This window comes from Trichomycterus rosablanca, chromosome 13 (genome assembly GCF_030014385.1).
Source record: "Trichomycterus rosablanca isolate fTriRos1 chromosome 13, fTriRos1.hap1, whole genome shotgun sequence".
In the NCBI taxonomy this organism is placed as follows: Eukaryota; Metazoa; Chordata; class Actinopteri; order Siluriformes; family Trichomycteridae; genus Trichomycterus; species Trichomycterus rosablanca.
The window spans coordinates 33,831,798-33,850,602 of record NC_086000.1 but is presented as its reverse complement, the minus strand read 5'-3'; the positions used below and the strand labels follow the sequence as shown (position 1 = coordinate 33,850,602).

General features: G+C 39.9%; 1 protein-coding gene across 1 annotated transcript in view; it reads left to right on the top strand.

Annotated features, from left to right (window-relative positions):
• The window catches only part of adck1 (aarF domain containing kinase 1), a 202,791-nt gene that overhangs the window by 149,585 nt on the left and 34,401 nt on the right, over window positions 1-18,805 (top strand). The window contains exons 7-8 of the mRNA XM_063007546.1: window positions 8,752-8,901; window positions 14,290-14,487. Coding sequence (XP_062863616.1) covers window positions 8,752-8,901; window positions 14,290-14,487 — 348 coding nt within the window. The remainder of the gene's footprint in view (window positions 1-8,751; window positions 8,902-14,289; window positions 14,488-18,805) is intronic.

Sequence of the window (18,805 nt, the reverse complement as noted above, 5' to 3'; positions counted from 1 at the left end):
CTCTGGAGGTTTTGGTCAAAAGTTTAATCACAGTTCTCAGTGTGTCTGACTGAACAACCTCTGTTAAGGTCAAATGATTATAATGTGCATAATAATGTTCTACGTTATGTAAATGATGTTTATGCTTTGCTATTACACGCTACACTGATGTAGCATTATGTATTTGCAGGGATTAAATCACAGCAGCACCAAGAAACAGCTAAAATTGGATTTTATGACTTATAATTTTATGAATAATAATTTGATAATACAGAAGAAGCTAGACCAAAAACATTCATCCCAATTAGTTGGTTGTATGAACAGTAAACCGTTTGGTAAACAGTAAACCCAGAGTTTGGTAACAGTCCAGTCTCATCTACATTTCTAACTCACCACTTACACCCAAACTCAGTGTTGATTATAGCAAAATTATAATGCACATGAGAACACTGTGCAAAACAATGTTTTTGGTGACAGGATGTCACAGAGAAAACCACTGCTGTCAGAAATAAACAAAATAACTCATTAATAAATATTTAATTTATTTAATTTAAATGTAATGTATTATTTAGGATTTTAATGTCATGTTTGGTTGTATTACAGTGTTTCTTGTGTGGATACATAAGACAAAATCTTACACCCCTGTTCTGAAGCGTGAATGACGAAATTTGATTGTTTTGAGCTACTTTGCTGTTTTAAACCCTGAACATTTACAGTTACTGAGAAAATACTGAATTGTATCAAACAATTGCTCTTTTGACTGAAGTTTAGAATTTGGATTGTAAAAATTTAGTTGAGGGCGGCACGGTGGCTAAGTGGGTAGCACTGTCGCCTCACAGCAAGAAGGTCCTAGGTTCGATCCTCGGGTTGGGCGGTCCGGGTCCTTTCTGTGTGAAGTTTGCATGTTCTCCCCGCGTCCGCGTGGGTTTTCTCCCACAGTCCAAAGACGTGCAAGTGAGGTGAATTGGAGATACAAAATTGTCCATGACTGTGTTTGATATAACCTTGTGAACTGATGAATCTTGTGTAATGAGTAACTACCGTTCCTGTCATTTACATTTACATTTACATTTTTAGCATTTAGCAGACGCTTTTATCCAAAGCGACTTACACAGTGAGTGGAACACAATTTGGATTGTCATGAATGTAACCAATGTAGTCATGAATGTAACCAAAGTGTAAAACATGACGTTAAAATCCTAATAAACAAACAAACATAAAAATTAAGTCGATTCCTAGGCAAATCAACATCTGGTTTAAATGCTTTAAAAATGGGACGTTTCGGGATGTTTTGAAGGATTGTTTTTTATATCACACCAAAATTGTGTTCCTGTTACCTCAAACAAAATCTATTAAAGCCTTATAGGCAGCACTTTGTTAGGGAGCTTTGTTACTTTATGCGACTATGTGGCAGCAGATTCTATATACAGTGTATCACAAAAGTGAGTACACCCCTCACATTTCTGCAAATATTTCATTATATCTTTTCATGGGACAACACTATAGACATGACACTTGGATATAACTTAGAGTGGTCAGTGTACAGCTTGTATAGCAGTGTAGATTTATTGTCTTCTGAAAATAACTCAACACACAGCCATTAATGTCTAAATGGCTGGCAACATAAGTGAGTACACCCCACAGTGAACATGTCCAAATTGTGCCCAAATGTGTCGTTGTCCCTCCCTGGTTTCATGTGTCAAGGTCCCAGGTGTAAATGGGGAGCAGGGCTGTTACATTTGGTGTTTTGGGTACAATTCTCTCATACTGGCCACTGGATATTCAACATGGCACCTCATGGCAAAGAACTCTCTGAGGATGTGAGAAATAGAATTGTTGCTCTCCACAAAGATGGCCTGGGCTATAAGAAGATTGCTAACACCCTGAAACTGAGCTACAGCACGGTGGCCAAGGTCATACAGTGGTTTTCCAGGACAGGTTCCACTCGGAACAGGCTTCACCAGGGTCGACCAAAGAAGTTGAGTCCACGTGTTCGGCGTCATATCCAGAGGTTGGCTTTAAAAAATAGACACATGAGTGCTGCCAGCATTGCTGCAGAGGTTGAAGACGTGGGAGGTCAGCCTGTCAGTGCTCAGACCATACGCCGCACACTGCATCAACTCGGTCTGCATGGTCATCATCCCAGAAGGAAGCTGACGCACAAGAAAGCCCGCAAACAGTTTGCTGAAGACAAGCAGTCCAAGAACATGGATTACTGGAATGCCCTGTGGTCTGACGAGACCAAGATAAACTTGTTAGGCTCAGATGGTGTCTAGCATGTGTGGCGGCGCCCTGGTGAGAAGTACCAAGACAACTGTATCTTGCCTACAGTCAAGCATGGTGGTGGTAGCATCATGGTCTTGGGCTGCATGAGTGTTGCTGGCACTGGGGAGCTGCAGTTCATTGAGGGAAACATGAATTCCAACATGTACTGTGACATTCTGAAACAGAGCATGATCCCCTCCCTTCGAAAACTGGGCCTCATGGCAGTTTTCCAACAGGATAACGACCCCAAACACAACCTCCAAGATGACAACTGCCTTGCTGAGGAAGCTGAAGGTAAAGGTGATGGACTAAACCCAATTGAGCACCTGTGGCGCATCCTCAAGTGGAAGGTGGAGGAGTTCAAGGTGTCTAACATCCACCAGCTCCGTGATGTCATCATGGAGGAGTGGAAGAGGATTCCAGTAGCAACCTGTGCAGCTCTGGTGAATTCCATGCCCAGGAGGGTTAAGGCAGTGCTGGATAATAATGGTGGTCACACAAAATATTGACACTTTGGGCACAATTTGGACATGTTCACTGTGGGGTGTACTCACTTATGTTGCCAGCCATTTAGACATTAATGGCTGTGTGTTGAGTTATTTTCAGAAGACAGTAAATCTACACTGCTATACAAGTTGTACACTGACTACTCTAAGTTATATCCAAGTTTTATTTCTATAGTGTTGTCCCATGAAAAGATATAATGAAATATTTGCAGAAATGTGAGGGGTGTACTCACTTTTGTGATACACTGTATATATATACTGTAGTTTAGTTTTTATGGTTTTTTTTATTTACTTTATTTACAAATTAAATAAATACTAAATTAGGGTGGTAGGTCTAAAGTTTAGGTTAGTAGTTCTAGCTCTACAGTTTAAGGTTAGTAGTCAGGACAGAAGTAGCTCAGTGATAAAGGAACAGGTCTAGTAATCGGAAGGTTGCTGGTTCAAGCCCCACATCTGCCAGCTTGCCACTGTTGGGCCCTTGAACAAGGCCTTTATTTATTTTTAAGAGAATTTTCCAACTTTAAATGTTTACTGTTATTATTATTGTTAAAAAATTTGCACTACTTCCCAGAAGCAGGAATCGCTCATTTTTTACTGCTGTCTGAATTCCAGTCTGGTATTCCTGTCTCATTTACTGTGATGTTTGTACTACATGTACACAGCAGACAGTTTTATGGGAGTCACTGTTGATTCAGATTTTTAAATTATTAACAAGTCTGAGTTTATCACATAAACAAACCAAACATGCATCACCACTTAATGATTATTTATGTTTTTACATAAACATCACAATAAAACAGTTCCTATCTGTGTGTGTGTGTGTGTGTGTGTGTGTGTGTGTCTGTACACACCCTCTCTGTCCCAGTAGAACTCTCCTCACAATACCAGCTGTATGAATCAGCTCACTGCTGTAGAAGAAAAATGTTCTGTATTATTGTTTGTTCAGACTCAGTTAGATTTGATTTTCAGAACAAAGCAGTGAAATTGTAACGTGACACCGGGCGGAGTGAGTGACGTTTGAAAGGACGGCGGTCTTGTTCGCTCAGCGTTCACTGCCGTGACATTTACATACGCTGTTCTACAGTCCCGCCATTACACACTGTAGTGCAGATGCTTATCACGACGTTTTCTCAGAGCTGCTGTGTGGGTGGAATAATTACTCCGGATTGTTTTGTTATAAACACACTTGGTCCTGTCACTAATGTAGCATGTCCATCTCTGGAAGCAAGAACATGTTTCATGAAAAATACATTTATACAACTCTCCATTTACTCTACTATATGGACATATATGGTAAACGTACTTGACCGTGAGCTCACTGGACATTTCACTTCACGATTATTTACATTTACGTTTGTCCAAAGCAACTTACAGTACTGTGACAGTATACAGTCTGATCAGTTGAGGGTTAAGGGCCTTGCTCAAGGGCTTAACAGCAGCAAATTGCCAGTGGTGAGGCTTGAACCAGCAACCTTCCGATTACTAGTCCAGTACCTTAATCACTAGGCTCCAACATACCGCATGGAAATCATGGAATCTAATATGTGTCAGTGTCTCTTAGTAAGTTAGTGGAATTTACTTGTGGGTTAGACGGGGTTGTATCATTTATTGTTATTAATATTAATATTAATGTTATAATTATTACTATTATTATTTGTATTATTATAAATATTAATATTATTCTTTTTATTATTATTGTTATTATTATTATTAATAATAATATTAATATTATAATTATTACTATTATTATTTTTATTATTATTGTTATTATTATCATTATTATTATTATTACCAATATTATAATAATAATAATAATTATTAATATTACTACTATAATTATTATTATTGTTATTATTATTATTATTAATTATTATTATTACTATTATTATTATTATTATTATTATTGTTATTATTATTAATATTATTATTTTTATTATTATTGTTGTCATTATTAATTATTATTATTATTGTTATTATCATTATTATTATCATTATAACATTTTTTTCTTCTTAATATTATTATTATTTTATCTTTTTGGGATTATTTGTTTTCCCTTTACTTGAATATAACCATATTATTTATAACAAATCCACCAAGAATAGGCATTTAAGTGGTGTACACTAGGTGTATATACATTAGGGCCAAAACTTCTGTTTTGCATTTGTCTCAAATGTAATGCAATGTTATACACTGTAGAGCAGTGGTAAAGCACTGCTCCTTGGTTCTGTGGGTTGCCGATTTGAATCCGGCCTCAAGCCCTTACAAATGTGAACACAAACATCTCCACACCTCACACATTTTTCCTTGAGAGAGCAGTTGTAGCCTAGTGGTTAAGGTACTGGACTAGTCATCAAAAGGTTGCTGGTTCAAGTCCCACCACTGCCAGGTTGCTGCTGTTGGGCCCCTGAGCAAGGCCCTTAACCCTCAATTGCTTAGACAGTATACTGTCACAGTACTGTAAGTTGCTTTGGATAAAAGCGTCTGATAAATGCCCAAAATGTAAATGTAATATATATATACAGGTTCTTCTAAAAAAATTAGCATATTGTGATAAAGTTCATTATTTTCCATAATGTAATGATAAAAATTAAACTTTCATATATTTTAGATTCATTGCACACCAACTGAAATATTTCAGGTCTTTTATTGTTTTAATACTGATGATTTTGGCATACAGCTCATGAAAACCCAAAATTCCTATCTCAAAAAATTAGCATATTTCATCCGACCAATAAAAGAAAAGTGTTTTTAATACAAAAAAAGTCAACCTTCAAATAATTATGTTCAGTTATGCACTCAATACTTGGTCGGGAATCCTTTTGCAGAAATGACTGCTTCAATGCGGCGTGGCATGGAGGCAATCAGCCTGTGGCACTGCTGAGGTGTTATGGAGGCCCAGGATGCTTCGATAGCGGCCTTAAGCTCATCCAGAGTGTTGGGTCTTGTGTCTCTCAACTTTCTCTTCACAATATCCCACAGATTCTCTATGGGGTTCAGGTCAGGAGAGTTGGCAGGCCAATTGAGCACAGTAATACCATGGTCAGTAAACCATTCACCAGTGGTTTTGGCACTGTGAGCAGGTGCCAGGTCGTGCTGAAAAATGAAATCTTCATCTCCATAAAGCTTTTCAGCAGATGGAAGCATGAAGTGCTCCAAAATCTCCTGATAGCTAGCTGCATTGACCCTGCCCTTGATAAAACACAGTGGACCAACACCAGCAGCTGACATGGCACCCCAGACCATCACTGACTGTGGGTACTTGACACTGGACTTCAGGCATTTTGGCATTTCCTTCTCCCCAGTCTTCCTCCAGACTCTGGCACCTTGATTTCCGAATGACATGCAAAATTTGCTTTCATCCGAAAACAGTACTTTGGACCACTGAGCAACAGTCCAGTGCTGCTTCTCTGTAGCCCAGGTCAGGCGCTTCTGCCGCTGTTTCTGGTTCAAAAGTGGCTTGACCTGGGGAATGCGGCACCTGTAGCCCATTTCCTGCACACGCCTGTGCACGGTGGCTCTGGATGTTTCTCTTCCAGACTCAGTCCACTGCTTCCGCAGGTCCCCCAAGGTCTGGAATCGGCCCTTCTCCACAATCTTCCTCAGGGTCCGGTCACCTCTTCTCGTTGTGCAGCGTTTTCTGCCACACTTTTTCCTTCCCACAGACTTCCCACTGAGGTGCCTTGATACAGCACTCTGGGAACAGCCTATTCGTTCAGAAATTTCTTTCTGTCTTACCCTCTTGCTTGAGGGTGTCAATGATGGCCTTCTGGACAGCAGTCAGGTCGGCAGTCTTACCCATGATTGCAGTTTTGAGTAATGAACCAGGCTGGGAGTTTTTAAAAGCCTCAGGAATCTTTTGCAGGTGTTTAGAGTTAATTCGTTGATTCAGATGATTAGGTTAATAGCTCGTTTAGAGAACCTTTTCATGATATGCTAATTTTTTGAGATTTTTTGGGTTTTCATGAGCTGTATGCCAAAATCATCAGTATTAAAACAATAAAAGACCTGAAATATTTCAGTTGGTGTGCAATGAATCTAAAATATATGAAAGTTTAATTTTTATCATTACATTATGGAAAATAATGAACTTTATCACAATATGCTAATTTTTTGAGAAGGACCTGTATACAGTGTATCACAAAAGTGAGTACACCCCTCACATTTCTGCAAATATTTCATTATATCTTTTCATGGGACAACACTATAGACATGAAACTTGGATATAACTTAGTCAGTGTACAACTTGTATAGCAGTGTAGATTTACTGTCTTCTGAAAATAACTCAACACACAGCCATTAATGTCTAAATGGCTGGCAACATAAGTGAGTACACCCCACAGTGAACATGTCCAAATTGTGCCCAAATGTGTCGTTGTCCCTCCCTGATGTCAAGTGTCAAGGTCCCAGGTGTAAATGGGGAGCAGGGCTGTTAAATTTGGTGTTTTGGGTACAATTCTCCCATACTGGCCACTGGATATTCAACATGGCACCTCATGGCAAAGAACTCTCTGAGGATGTGAGAAATAGAATTGTTGCTCTCCACAAAGATGGCCTGGGCTATAAGAAGATTGCTAACACCCTGAAACTGAGCTACAGCATGGTGGCCAAGGTCATACAGCGGTTTTCCAGGACAGGTTCCACTCGGAACAGGCTTCGCCAGGGTCGACCAAAGAAGTTGAGTCCACGTGTTCGGCGTCATATCCAGAGGTTGGCTTTAAAAAATAGACACATGAGTGCTGCCAGCATTGCTGCAGAGGTTGAAGACGTGGGAGGTCAGCCTGTCAGTGCTCAGACCATACGCCGCACACTACATCAACTCGGTCTGCATGGTCGTCATCCCAGAAGGAAGCTGATGCACAAGAAAGCCCGCAAACAGTTTGCTGAAGACAAGCAGTCCAAGAACATGGATTACTGGAATGCCCTGTGGTCTGACGAGACCAAGATAAACTTGTTTGGCTCAGATGGTGTCCAGCATGTGTTGCGGCGCCCTGTGAGAAGTACCAAGACAACTGTATCTTGCCTACAGTCAAGCATGGTGGTGGTAGCATCATGGTCTTGGGCTGCATGAGTGTTGCTGGCACTGAGGAGCTGCAGTTCATTGAGGGAAACATGAATTCCAACATGTACTGTGACATTCTGAAACAGAGCATGATCCCCTCCCTTCGAAAACTGGGCCTCATGGCAGTTTTCCAACAGGATAACGACCCCAAACACAACCTCCAAGATGACAACTGCCTTGCTGAGGAAGCTGAAGGTAAAGGTGATGGACTAAACCCAATTGAGCATCTGTGGCGCATCCTCAAGTGGAAGGTGGAGGAGTTCAAGGTGTCTAACATCCACCAGCTCTGTGATGTCATCATGGAGGAGTGGAAGAGGATTCCAGTAGCAACCTGTGCAGCTCTGGTGAATTCCATGCCCAGGAGGGTTAAGGCAGTGCTGGATAATAATGGTGGTCACACAAAATATTGACACTTTGGGCACAATTTGGACATGTTCACTGTGGGGTGTACTCACTTATGTTGCCAGCCATTTAGACATTAATGGCTGTGTGTTGAGTTATTTTCAGAAGACAGTAAATCTACACTGCTATACAAGTTGTACACTGACTACTCTAAGTTATATCCAAGTTTTATTTCTATAGTTTTGTCCCATGAAAAGATATAATGAAATATTTGCAGAAATGTGAGGGGTGTACTCACTTTTGTGATACACTGTATGGTGAGGTTTAAACCAGTGACTTAGGTTTAATCCAGGTACCTTAGCCACTAGGCTACAGCTTGCCCTAGTCAGGAACTGCAATTTTATGCTACTTACATGTAATTTCAAGACATAATCCACAACTCTGGTGGGACACAAACTCACAACCTTTGAATGGCCTCAAGTCTGGGCCTAGAAGTCCAGTGTGCTATTCATTGGACACACACATATACAGTTCAATGGTGTTCTAAATCTTAACATCTTAACATGTCTGTCCTTCTCCATTTTGTCGTCCACCTCCAGATCTCCAGATACCTGGGCAGAATGTACAGCGAGATGATCTTTGTGAACGGTTTTGTGCACTGCGACCCTCACCCGGGCAACGTGCTGGTGAGAAAGTGCCCGAAAAGCAAGAAGACGGAAATTGTTTTACTCGATCACGGCTTGTATCAGGTAAGACATCGTCTGTGCCTCGGCACACAAAAGCTAATTCATCCCACATTACAGGTCGTTATTCACCCGCGGGTCAGCGCTGCTCTCAGACTCCCTGCACGACGTCACGGTAAAAGCATTTCATTAGATACGACCTGCAGCTCTGCCGTGTGTTTTAGCATTGTACTCCTACGCACACACACACACACGCGCGAGTGCACACACACCCCGTGGTTCACAGTGCAGGAGCCAGGCCGTGTCCATTTTGCAGGCCTCTACAGGATGTGTGGGAGCCGTAAATGCATTTATGAAGATAATTTGCTGATAAATATGCACTTTTGATGCTGCCGTATAAAAAAGCTGAGTGTTAGAGAGCTGTTCCACTCATTCGGCGCCATAATGGAACCAATTTGCGCGTAATGACTTCGGAGTTTAGCGCTGCTTGGCCCTGCATGTTAATTTCTAGCTGGAGTGGTATTTTTTTGTTCTCAGCAAGCTTACTGTATGTTGAAGCTGTATTAATTAAAGTGTTGAAGTGGTAAAGTGGTGCTATCCTCTCGCAGCATGTTAATAATGTATCTCGTCCATTCTCTCTCTCTCTCTCTCTCCTGAGAGGATTTATCAGCTGTGTACTTATTAACTATCTAATTAAGGGAACTAACAAGTTCACCTAGAGCACCAATGTTTTCTACACAATAAAATCATGTGAAATCATTTACACAAGTGCAGCTTAGCTCTTTATTATCCCTTTGTTATTTTTATTTATACCTCGGCTGCTGCAAATCTTGGTTTCTGATTGGCTGGCAGGTGTAAATTCATTTTGTATAATAGGACAGCTGTAAATCAGATTTACTTTAAAGTTTAATTACAGTTCTTTGTTAGTTCGACTAAACAAAAAGGACTGAACATTGTTGGTGTGATTTCAGATCAACATCTTGCACCTGCTGTTAATTTTACCTTTAATTGTATTTTTCTGAAGTCACAAATATGGAAGGAATAGAAAACAGAAAATCTGACAGACAATTTACCTCACTTTCACGTCTTTGGACTGTGGGAGGAAACTGGAGCACCTGGAGGAAACCCACACAGGCACTGGGAGGACATGCAAACTCCACACAGAAAGAACCCGGACCGCTCCACCTGGGAATCGAACTTAGGACCTCTTTGTTGTTACATTACATTAACATTTTCAGCATTTAGAAGATGCCTTTATCCAAAGCGACTTACAGTACTGAGACAGTATACAGTCTGAGCAATTGAGAGTTAAGGGCCTTGCTCAAATGCCCAACAGAAGCAATCTGGCAGTGGTGGGGCTTGAACCAGTGTTCTTTCAATTACTAATCCAGTACCTTAACCACTAGGCTACAACGTCCCCACAATGGCTAAAAAATGTTGTGAGGTGACAGTGCTGCTTACCGAGCCACTGTGCCATGGAATCAATATGGAACATAAGGAGTAACCTTAATGCGATTAAGAAGCTAACTTCAGTTAATACACCAAAATATATTCCTAAAACAATGAACCCTGGACATGGTAACAAATTCCTCTACATCCATAAACATCACATGATCATAGCAGAAGCTTCCTGTTCTTCAGTGAATGACTCCTTTTGTTTGCTCCCATTAGGGGTCACCACAGCAGATCATCTGTCCTCATATTTGATCGGGCACCGTTTTTATGTCGGATGCCCTTCCTGATGCAACCCTCCTATTTATCCAAGATTGGGACCAGCACTAAGGGTGCATCGATATATGTCCAACCTATTGCTAAAATAATGCCATGACTCCAGACCAGGATTCTGTTGTTGTTGGTGTGTCTCCTACCATCACGCCACACCAGCTCACGTTTACTGTTCCTCAGTAAAATGCATCATTTGCTTTCTATAAATAACGTCTCTTCTTTTTATGTGTTAGGTTAATGCTAGAGCTGCAATTCAACTGCTGATGCTAATAGTGCAGATAGTAATTATTAGAGTACAGAACGCCCTCCAGACTGTCCTGTTAGGAATAAATAACAGACTTGATGGAGCCCAAGAACAGCAGAGTTAGTCTTTATCTTATACACACACACACGGGTGTGGTGGCAAACCTTTCTGCTTACGGATCATTAATACTGAGTGAATGTTGAAGCTGTTTTCTGTCTTTAATATTTTTTGTCTCTGAGATCTTTAGGTAGGTTCTTCCTCATGTCATAACTCATCTGTGGGAGAAATTTTAATACATTTTAAGTAAGTTAGAAGTTTTAATACATTGATACATTTCTCTATATTCTTTAACACTTTGGTGCAAGTTGTCCGAGGTCAAAAAGTAAATTTTTCTGCATGTCTGTAAGTTCTGTTATTTTTGGAGAATAGCTCTGCTTTTGAAACTAGACAGTAGTTCCTGTTTTTCTGACAAAGTAAAGAGTTTCTTCTGTTTAATCTCCTTACACATAACAATTTGAGTTAGCTTTTGAAATCTGCCCAGAGATAAAATGTTCTGGAAATTGCCATATAAGGTAACGACTAAGGCTTTGGCCAACACCCTGAAGTGGGTATAAGTAGTGTGATTTTTCTTTGTCTCATTGCACATTCTCTGATGGACTGCAGGTTGACTGTAGATGAGATGTGTCCTATTGCAATAGATCTTGTGTAATAAACCTTTTGCATTAATCCTGGGTGGTTCTGATTTTATTCTGAGTCTTTGTTACTAGGTCTCGTGTTTTTCTACGACACATCGTAGGGCAGTTGTAGTCTCGCGGTTAAGGTAATGGGTTAGTAATCATAAGGTTGCTGGTTCAAACCCCACCACTGCCAGGTTGCCACTGTTGGGCTCTTGAGCAAGCCCCTTAACCCTTAATTGCTTAAAAACTGTATACTGTAATGCCAAGTTCACACTACACCACTTTCCAAGTCGTCAGGTTGCTGTACAGTTCACACTACGCGACTGGATCTCTTGTAATCAGGTCGGTGTGGCTTTCACACTACACGACTGATTGGCGATACGGGGTTTCAACACGATCTATCACCAACTGGAATCGCAGACGAGCTTCTCTGGTCTCCCAAACTACGTTTTGTCACGAAAACAAATGCGAGAAGTGACGAGGGGTTTAATGATACCACGTCCAAAAATGCACGTCAACAAGTAGCGAGCGATGTGCAACGGAAAAAAAAAAGGGGAAAAATAAATGAATCTGAGTGGATTTGGCTACACAAACAGCAGGGATTGTTCTGTAGTGAGTTGGAGGTTAATAAATATTTTTTGCAATATAACGTTGGTGTTTTGTAGAGAAAGATAAGGTCAGAAATACTGTAAAACTTGTGTGTGTGCCGATGTATTCTGATATAAACTATTTTATGCCTGTCACACTTCCTGATCACACTACAGACTTAAACCTTGTAATGGACTCCAATTCCCAGAATACACCAGCCAGTCACGTGACTCCGCCAGCCAATCCCAGTGGAATTGCGAGATCACTGTGTTCTAGTGTGCTTCCGGTATAAATACCCACCTGTTTTACAATCTTATCGCGAAGTATTGCCCCTGTTTCACAGTGCATACCGAGCGGTTTTCGTGTTTGTTTATTTTGTGTATTTACCTATTTCTGTTTTGTTTGACTTCGATTTTGCTTATTCCCATTGTACTTTTGTTATCGTGTTTTTTGGCTTTGATCATATTTTCTGTATTCCGGTTTATCCTTTTGTCTAGCATCTTGGTTTGGTGTTTCGGTTTGTTTATCATTTGGTTTTGACCCGCGCTTGTGTTTTGACTACTGTCTTTTGGTTTGCCCTTTTATATTAAAGTTTTTCTAATTATATCCGCGAGCGTCTAGTGTTAGTCGGTATCGTTACAATGCCCCTGTCCCACCTTTTTACAACGCCTACCCAGCGTTTCCCCTCACACCATATCTTACGTTCTCATTGGCTGTACGACATAGCACTCATTGCCAGTTGGGCGACTCAGATCCAGATATTTTACATGCTAGAGTGCTCAGCAAGCTGCTCGGATCGAGTTGTTGAGCAGTTCACACATAGCGATTGAGAGCCGAGTTTCTATCGCCGAGCGAACGCCGAGTTGCTCCCGAGCCGGCAAATCTAGCACTGATTAGTTGGCGAGCGAAAATAAGGGCAAAAATCATGTAGTGTGAGCTAGGCATTGGTCGCTTTGTATAAAAATGTCCGATAAATGCAGAAAATTTCATCATCATTGCATCTTATTTCCCCAACCAATGACAGAACCTTTATTTGTTCATTGAAACCAGGTGCAATTTACACAGAAACATTTTCTCTCTATAGTTTTTTAATTTTTTTATTGATGGTTTATTTCAAAACTATGTGCATTAATATGGATTCACTTCCTTTGTGGCCACAACAGTCTTTCTAGTCTTGAGGGACAGTGGGTAGAGATTTGAGCTATCAGTTGAAAGTTTGTGGGCTCAAAACCTGGTTCTGCCCCCTCAGCTGCAGGAATGTTATACAATGACTGGCACTGCACCCTGACTCCAGCTTCCAAACAAGCTGGGAAAATATTTATGCAGAGAAGGAATTCTCTTCTAGTGTACATGTGTATGTGTATACATGATAACTGAAGGCATTCTACTCTGTTTGAGAAATCTTTTTGCAAGATTTTGGAGTGTGTCTGTGGGAATTTTAGATCATTTGAGAGGTGAGTCACTGATCCTGAACAATATCAGGGTTCTGTGCACTTTCCCCTGCATTTTATTTTATTTTACTTTACACGTTAGCAATGGGTGTGGCTAAAAGACCTAAACTTAATAGGTCCTGGCAATCATATAAGGTCTTCTGGATTCTTATGGCTCGTTCATTGTTTCTCTGTTTGTATCCATCCATCATGATGCTGGCTGTCCTCATTCTCTTTTACCTTTCACTCTTCCAAGTATTATTGTCTATTTCAATGAATTGTTTCTTTTTCTTATTTTGTAACCTAAACTGTTGATAAGTAAAGTGACCTTGAATATAAGAAGTGCACTATAAAAATCTAATTTATTATTATTATTATTATTATTGTTGTTGTTGTTGTTTTTATTGCTATTATTGTTATTAATGAATTATTATTATTATTATTTTATTATTATTATTATTATTATTGTTATTATTATTATGATATTATTGTTATTGTTATTATTATTATTATTATTATTATTATTATTATTATTATTAGAGTGAGAAGTTTTGATTTGGTCGAGGATCTATTTGTTTGGCATTTTCCGTCCACTAAGGTGTAAAAGCACTGATATTCTTCCTGTTCTGCTTCATTGTCCACTTTAAAAACAAACTGTGTATAAATTTAAGTTAATTTATTTACTGAAAGTGAACAAACGTGGTTGAAGTACTTGTTTTCTCTCACTGTAAATAGAAGACAATTTTGTTATGAACTGGATGTAACCAGATCTTGTTTATCCCTGTCCAAGGTTCTGAAACCAGACTTTCGGCTGGATTACTGCAGGCTGTGGCAGAGTCTGATCAAAGGAGACATGAAGGGTATAGAGCGCTACAGCAGACGTCTGGGGGCCGGAGACCTGTACCCGCTGTTCGCCTGCGTCCTCACTGCCCGTTCCTGGAGCTCAGTCAACACGGGCATCAGCCAGACACCCGTCACATGTGCTGAGGTACTGTACCTTTTACACATGTCCTAATACACATACATATCTGCTTTACTTTCTCTAAGCGTGGTCTATAAAGACGTAGTTTGATGAGTTTGGTGTGGATAAGTCCAGTGACCTGCACAAACCACTGACCACAACCCTATTGAACACCTTTAGGGTGAAACTGCTTATGAGCCAGGCCTTCAACATCAACACCAACATCAGTGCTTGACCTCACAAATGCTATTTGAACTGGGCACAAATTCCAAAAGACACACTACAAAATCTGTTGGAAAGCATTTTTTAGAAGAATGAAGCATTCTAGTTGCAAATGTTGGGCAGTTTCACATTACAAGTATGAAAATAAGTAGTTGCTTTGGATAAAAGTGTCTGCTAAAAATGCCAAAAAATGGTTCCTCAGTTCCTTGGTTCCTCAGATCCTTAGATCATTGCTTCCTCGGTTCCTCAGATCCTTGGTTTCTCAGTTCCTCAGATCCTTGGTTTCTCAGTTCCTCAGATCCTTGGTTCCTCAGTTCCTCAGATCATTGTTTTTTTTGGTTCCTCAGTTTCTCAGATCCTTGGGTCCCCAGTTCCTCAGATCCTTGGTTTCTCAGTTCCTCAGATCCTTGGTTCCTCAGTTCCTCAGATCCTTGGTTTCTCAGTTCCTCAGATCCTTGGTTCTTCGGTTCCTCAGATCATTGGTTCCTCAGTTCCTCAGATCCTTGGTTTCTCAGTTCCTCAGATCCTTGGTTCTTCGGTTCCTCAGATCATTGGTTCCTCAGTTCCTCAGATCCTTGGTTTCTCAGTTCCTCAGATGCTTGTTTCCTTAATTCCTCAGTTCCTCAGGTCATTAGTTATTCGGTTCCTCAGTTCTTCAGATCAGTGCAGATTCTGTTAGAGTAGGTGTCACACGGTAGCATGGTTCCTAAAGTCCTGGGTTTGATCTTTTTTGCCCTGGCGTCTTCCACCATGCCAAAAAAAACTGCAGTGGGTGAATTTGCTACACTAAATTGCTCCAGTTGTGAATTATCGAGTATCTGTTCAGCCCGGTAATGGTTTGGTGCCTTGTCCTGGGTGTGAGCCTATCTTGTACATAGTATTTTGTTTGGTCTGTCTAAAAACCTTGTGATCTCTCTACATAGACACATTTAACGCCATCCTATCCTGAGAAGAAAGCATGTCAAAATTCTTAGATACCTAAAATGCTGCCTACTAAGGTGCCTTATTTTGAAGCTACAAACGAACTGAATAATGATAGAGCATCTGACGCTTCCTTAGCGCTGAAGGCAATCCCAGCATTCAGTGCGTCACGACTTTTCTTACAAAAAATTACAAACATGGCAGATGAATGCGGAGCAACTAATGGAGTTCTTTTCAAATGTAAATACATTCTTATTGATTTTTAATTTGTATAAAGGTGCACAAGTGTTATTTATTAGCTCGTCAGGGACAGTTTAACTGTTTTCGGTACATGGAGGGAGCTGTTAGCTGGCGTGCTACTGGGTTGTGCCGGCTCAGCCCATTGGTTTGAATGGCCTGAAGCTAACTGTGATGAAAACAGCGGTGATGTAATCGCTGTATAAGTAGTGCATCTAAATAACCTGCCCTGTGAGTTTGATGTCTTATTAGAATCCTCTCTAATGAGGCTAATGCCCAGGTAGGCAGTAGGCAGCAAGGCAGCTCACTAGGTTTTCAGACATACCTGTAGTGTCTTTGGATACATAATGACCCTGACCTGAATGGTCTTATAGTGCAACAAGGCCTTCTTATGCTAAGTAGAGGAATGTTTGTTTGGGTAAAAGGCAGGATTCTGTTTTCTTGTCATGTCTTACAGAAGAAAAAAACCTTCCAGAGATGCGCCGCTTATCAAAGAGCAGATGCAGTGTGTATCTGTTTATCAGATCGTAACCAAAACCCACCGGTTGCTTTTCTGAGCTCCACTATCAGTGCTCACCAGCTGTCCTGCTGGGCAGAGTGTAGCTGTACGAGCTGGACTTGTGTCAGGGAGAGGGCAGTGCCAGGGCCTGACTCGAGTGCCACAGCAGGCGCTTGGCCTCTGTGCTGGAGTCAGGGCCATCTGTGTAATATCAGTAACCTTTATTTATACATGTGTTACATAGAACTGAACAGCCATCAGCAATACATGTTAGAATGAAGTACCAGCATATGGCTGATCAATGTTAAATGTGACTCACGGCAATGTTACTGGCCCCGGGAAGTCACTTAAACCCTTTAATGGTCTCACCAAGAAAATAATGTTTAAAAAGTTATTTCTTTGTATTTCTTAGTTTCTTGGGACTAAACCCACAATAAACAATTAATATTTTCATATTCCTCCCAATCTAGTTGTATTCAATTACCCGATTGCATTACATCTTGCTCTCTAATGCTGATCTTTACTTTTGATTATGGTGAGCGAGACTGTCACATGCCCCCACTGACACGTGTGCATTATTGCATCTTTTCTGCTGCATGAGACGAGTTCATATGTGGATCAGCTTTGTGTACGGAGAGACACACCCTGATCAATGCATTATTCCTCTTTATTGTGCAGGCGCCATCAATCAGCCAGCAGAGGTCGTAAATGCATCAGTTATGAGGTCCCTATCCGGTCCCCACCCTGTATGAACAACAAGCCAATCTGGGCTGTTGTAGCCTAGTGGTTAAGGTACTGCACTGTAAGCCCGGATAAGTTCAATCTACTTAAAAAATTTGAGGAAACCGGTTGCCTTAAAAAAGTTAAGTAATGTATAATGAAAACTTGAGTTAGCATAACTTAAAACATTAAGTTATTACACCTAAAAGGCAAGTTGATTAAACTTTATTTTTTTGGTTATACCAACTGCTTTTCCCAATAATTCTACTTATTATCTTGAGCTCAATGGACAAAAATATTGATTTCTTCTTAGTTTTCATGTTAATTCCGTTTTAAATATCAATTAGAAATGTTTATAGAAAAACAGACAGAATAATAAAATTATTTTTCTTTATTTCACTTCAGAAGTATTTACTTAAAATACAATATGTCAAGAAAACATCTTAAAAACTGTACAAGCTGTATATAAAGTTCTGATGAAACACAAACAGCTCTTCACAGTAACCATGAACCTGTACTCAGTTTCACACAGCAAGCTGATTTCTTAACGTTTGGCTGCAGCTCTCTAAAACAAAACAAAGAAACAAGAAACAGAAGTATTAATATCAGCATTAATACCATTCATTTAAGGATTAAAATAAAGCAAGCCAGCACACTCTTTGCTTTGTATGAAGGCTAACATGCTAGCATGTAGCCTAAACACGGCAAATAAAGCAGCGCTGTTTGATTATTTATTTAGTGTCAACATTAAGATCATTTATTTTAAACAAAATTGTTAAGTAAAGTACAACACTTACCAAAATTGGACGGAAGATGAAAAAGTCCCATCAGAATGGTGTACATGCTACTCAAAAATAGCATAATGAGTAAGAAAATGTTTGTCCATTTAGTTTAACAAAGGTTCCACTTCACAAAAGACAAGTTTACTTTTGCAAAAAGCCTTAAATGAAAAGTAAAAAGTAATTTGCAGGTTACAAAAGTTAAAACAAATGGCTACCCGAACACAAGAAAATCATTTTTGCCTGATTCACCAACAGCAAGCTGAAAAAAGGCGACTTACACAGAAATGGTGGGCGTTTTTCTGTTTAATTACCTTAACTTAACTTTTTTAAGTTAATCTGATAGAAAAGTATTTTTTTTTTTTTTTAGTAAACTTAAATCTTTTAGCACATTTAAATGTGTACTTAAATGAGTACATTGTACTCTGCATTTTTTAGTACAGCAAAAAAACTTAAATAATTTATGTAAGTTGTACTAAAAATGTTTGATTAGATATAAAGTCCGGGCTAACAGTGTGGACTAGTAATTAAAAGGTCGCAGGTTCAAGTTCCACCACTGCCAGGTTGCCACTGTTGGGCCCTTGAGCAAGGCCCTTAACCCTCAATTGCTTAGACAGTTTAATGTCACAGTACTGTAAGTCGCTTTGGATAAAATCGTCGGCTAAATGCTGAAAATGTAAATATTGTTCGTGTATCCGCCCAGCCCAGCTGGATGGCAGAGTCGAGTTTCGAACCGACAAGTTCGAAATGTCAGCTCTGGTGTGCTAGTGTGTTTTACCGCTGCGCTACCTAAATGACATGCACACAGTATTTTTTAAATTAGCCTCTACTAAACAGTTGAGACGATCACAAAAACGATGCAACTTTCATTGATGATTTTTCAGCTGCAGCTTTATGTTGATGTATAAGTTACAAAGGCTGTTTTCTTAAAACCACTACCAATGTTTTTCAGTTTAACACACATCCA